This window comes from Lolium rigidum, chromosome 7 (assembly GCF_022539505.1).
Source record: "Lolium rigidum isolate FL_2022 chromosome 7, APGP_CSIRO_Lrig_0.1, whole genome shotgun sequence".
NCBI classification, from domain to species: Eukaryota; Viridiplantae; Streptophyta; class Magnoliopsida; order Poales; family Poaceae; genus Lolium; species Lolium rigidum.
Genome location: NC_061514.1, coordinates 71,608,777 through 71,611,605, shown reverse-complemented (window position 1 = coordinate 71,611,605; position 2,829 = coordinate 71,608,777). Strand labels below are relative to the sequence as shown.

Genomic DNA, 2,829 nt, shown 5'->3' with positions numbered 1-2,829 from the left:
TATTTTTCAAAAAGCGCAACTGTAACGAAATGCACTTTGCTTTTAACTACGGTTACATTTTTCTCAGGTAGCTGAGTGCCTGAGATCTAAGGAAATCTCACTCGGGTGAGATGTAGACAAACCCACACAAAAAATGGTGGCATCTCCCCGAGTTGAGTGATTGCACGGTAGATCCGGCAGAGGAAGGACGGTAGTGGTGCGAATAAAAACCCGTGAGCTGCTGCTGCGCCGGTTGGTGCACGGCGGATGGCCGGCCTGGGTGGGGAGAGGCACGGCCGTCTGATTCTCGAAATAGGACAGATCTCCGGTGGTGGACCGGCGTACGCGCGAGCTGCGATCATTCGGAGCTGGTCCCGGACGTAGGCGCAGGCGCATGCGGCCGCTGTCGAGGCCCGCTGGCTGGTGCATGCGATCGCCTCGTGCGCACCTCGGCGTCTTGCCGCTCCAGTGTCGGTGGCTCCGGTAGAAGAAGATGCCCCGTGCGATGCGAGGCCGATCGAGGGACTTCACTCTACCGCAGCTTTACCGCCGGCGAGCGCCTACTCGGCAGAATTTTCGGTTCTAGTTGAGCGGCTGAGCCTGAGCGCCCGCTGGTCTGAAAGCGATACGCCAACTGCTGCCCTGGTCCGTGCTACACACCAACGAACGAACGAACCTGCCCAACAGTATGTACGTCCAAGTTCGACGCGTGTGCATGTGGGCACGTCGCAATAAACAATACGACACGATCGTACAACCTTGTTCTGCTCAACTGTAGCCAGGTTTCGGCCACCCACCCTAACAACCTTGTTTCAATTTGCCATCGTACGTTGGCTACCCGGCCGAGTCCCCGATCGACCCGTTCGCTCGTAAAAAACAGCAGGATAGAAGAAGAATCACCACTTGAAAAGTACGAGTAGAAACAGAAACTCTGCTGCATGCCGCTGCCGCGACCATGATCGACGGTTAAAAAACCTTCATATGAACAGAGCTACAGCTACGCACAGCCACAACGTCGCCAGCACGGTCCCTGTCCCAAGCAGCCGGTGCGAGCCGCCGAGGTCGAGCCTGGGGATGCCCGCGTCGCCGTAGTCGGTGCCGGCGCCCACTGGCCCAAGGGCGCCGCCCGGGCTCGCTTGCGGGGCGCCGAGGCCGGCGCCGGCGGGGACTGCGGCCGTGGAGCCGCCGGTGACGTGCACGTGCAGCTTCATGCCGCCGAGGCAGTGCGTCTGGTGGGCGCAGATGAAGTACCGGTCGCCGCCGGACGTCAGGGCAACCGTCGTGTTGCCGTCGCTCCGGGAGAGAAGCGCGTTGGCGGCGCTGCAGTTGCTGAACCCCGCCGCGTCCACCTCGTCCAGGGTGTGGTACTTGGAGTACGTGAACACTGCAGATCGCAAGGCACGCGCGCGTGGACAGGACAGTTAAAATCTGAGCAAACGATGTAGTAACTCTGTATGAAAGACTGACAGTTTAATCATGCCAATTTCAAAGAGGGGCACGCAGCTACGGGCAGCCGTATATGTACAGCGATTGCTGCCAATCGTGTCGTCCTTGGGTTAAGAAACAGATGATGCCAGAAATCAAATTATGAAAACACAAAGCTGTATGTCTGTCTCGACTGTGTGCACAGGATTTCTGATCGGACGGCAGGGAAAGACTCCAATCTTAAGCTGCAAGCCATTTGCTATCATAAGCCAGCGAGGCAGAGGATGATACCCTGATTCAGACATACCTAGAACGTCGCCGACGTTGAACGTCTTGCCGTCCGCCCACGACGGGAGGTCGGCGCTGATGTCCCAGCCGGCGCTGTTCCCGACGGTGTACGACGCCGCCCGCGCCTCCCAAATGACGCCGTGGGCGAGCAGGACGCAGAGCGTCAGAGCAAAACCAACTCCGGCCATGGCGTTCAATATGCTGATCGAGGGATAGGAAACTCAGGTCTGCATGTCGCAGGCCTGCATATATACGAGCTCACTGCTTCTTGTTGGGGATGTTGGGGATTGGGTAACCTAATCTTCCAGGTGCGGCGCAGGAAGCCGTGTTATGCTGTGCAAGACGCCCGGGGAAGGTGTTGCAATCCAGCGAGCGGCGACTGAGATCGAAAAAGTTGTAAATTGGAAGGTGCAACGGTCTTCTCCCGTTTCGTTTGCTGTGATTTGAATATGTGTTCCCGGGCCAGGAATGCAGGTGTTTGGTGAGGTTTGGTGATGCAACTTTTCTTCTGTGTTGGTACTAGCTAGGTATCGGCGGTTAAGCTGTTTGCGCTGCTACTACAGATTCGTGCTGGGGGCGTTGAGTCCAGTAATGCTAAGTCTTTCAACTTCCAAGTCCCCTTGCTCGACCAGGCAAATCGATTTTCTGCATTTCAAACTCGGGTTCTGCTCCGGTGCTCCTCCCCTGGGAAATTTTGGGCGCATCAAACACAATAACGGTGGAGATCTTCCCATACATGTTCGTAAGCAGGGGCACGATCATAAATTCAGGGTAGGTCTACCATCTGTACAACCCTATATAGGCCTATATGGCCCTCGTTGTGGTGTATCTCGTTTTTGTACGTATCTACGGTCACACGTGTCTGCCGAAATAGAAAGGTCCTACAAAGATCTTGCTCACCTGACCTCTTTTCTTTTTCTTACGCGACATACATATATTGTATCAATATAGACGGTTTACATGGGCTGGATATGGATTTCGGTGGACCCAACACACGAAAAAAAAACAAATATGATCCTTCAACTTCATTTAGGGGGGAGCACCGGAGCAGCCCTCTTTCAACTCCTTTTTCTTTATAGACTGTAGCAATATTTTGCTTGTGTTTTTTTCTCTCGAGAGTACGGCGAATGTGTACTT

At 54.9% G+C, this 2,829-nt stretch overlaps 1 protein-coding gene across 1 annotated transcript; it reads right to left on the bottom strand.

Annotated features, from left to right (window-relative positions):
• Window positions 1-956: 956 nt before the first annotated feature.
• On the bottom strand, window positions 957-1,880 carry LOC124670610 (blue copper protein-like). Its single transcript, XM_047207089.1, has 2 exons — window positions 1,712-1,880; window positions 957-1,363 (listed from the first exon to the last, which is right to left on the bottom strand). The coding sequence occupies exons 1-2, from the start codon at window positions 1,878-1,880 to the stop codon at window positions 957-959; spliced, it is 576 nt and encodes a 191-aa protein (XP_047063045.1).
• Between the last annotated feature and the right edge of the window lie 949 nt (window positions 1,881-2,829).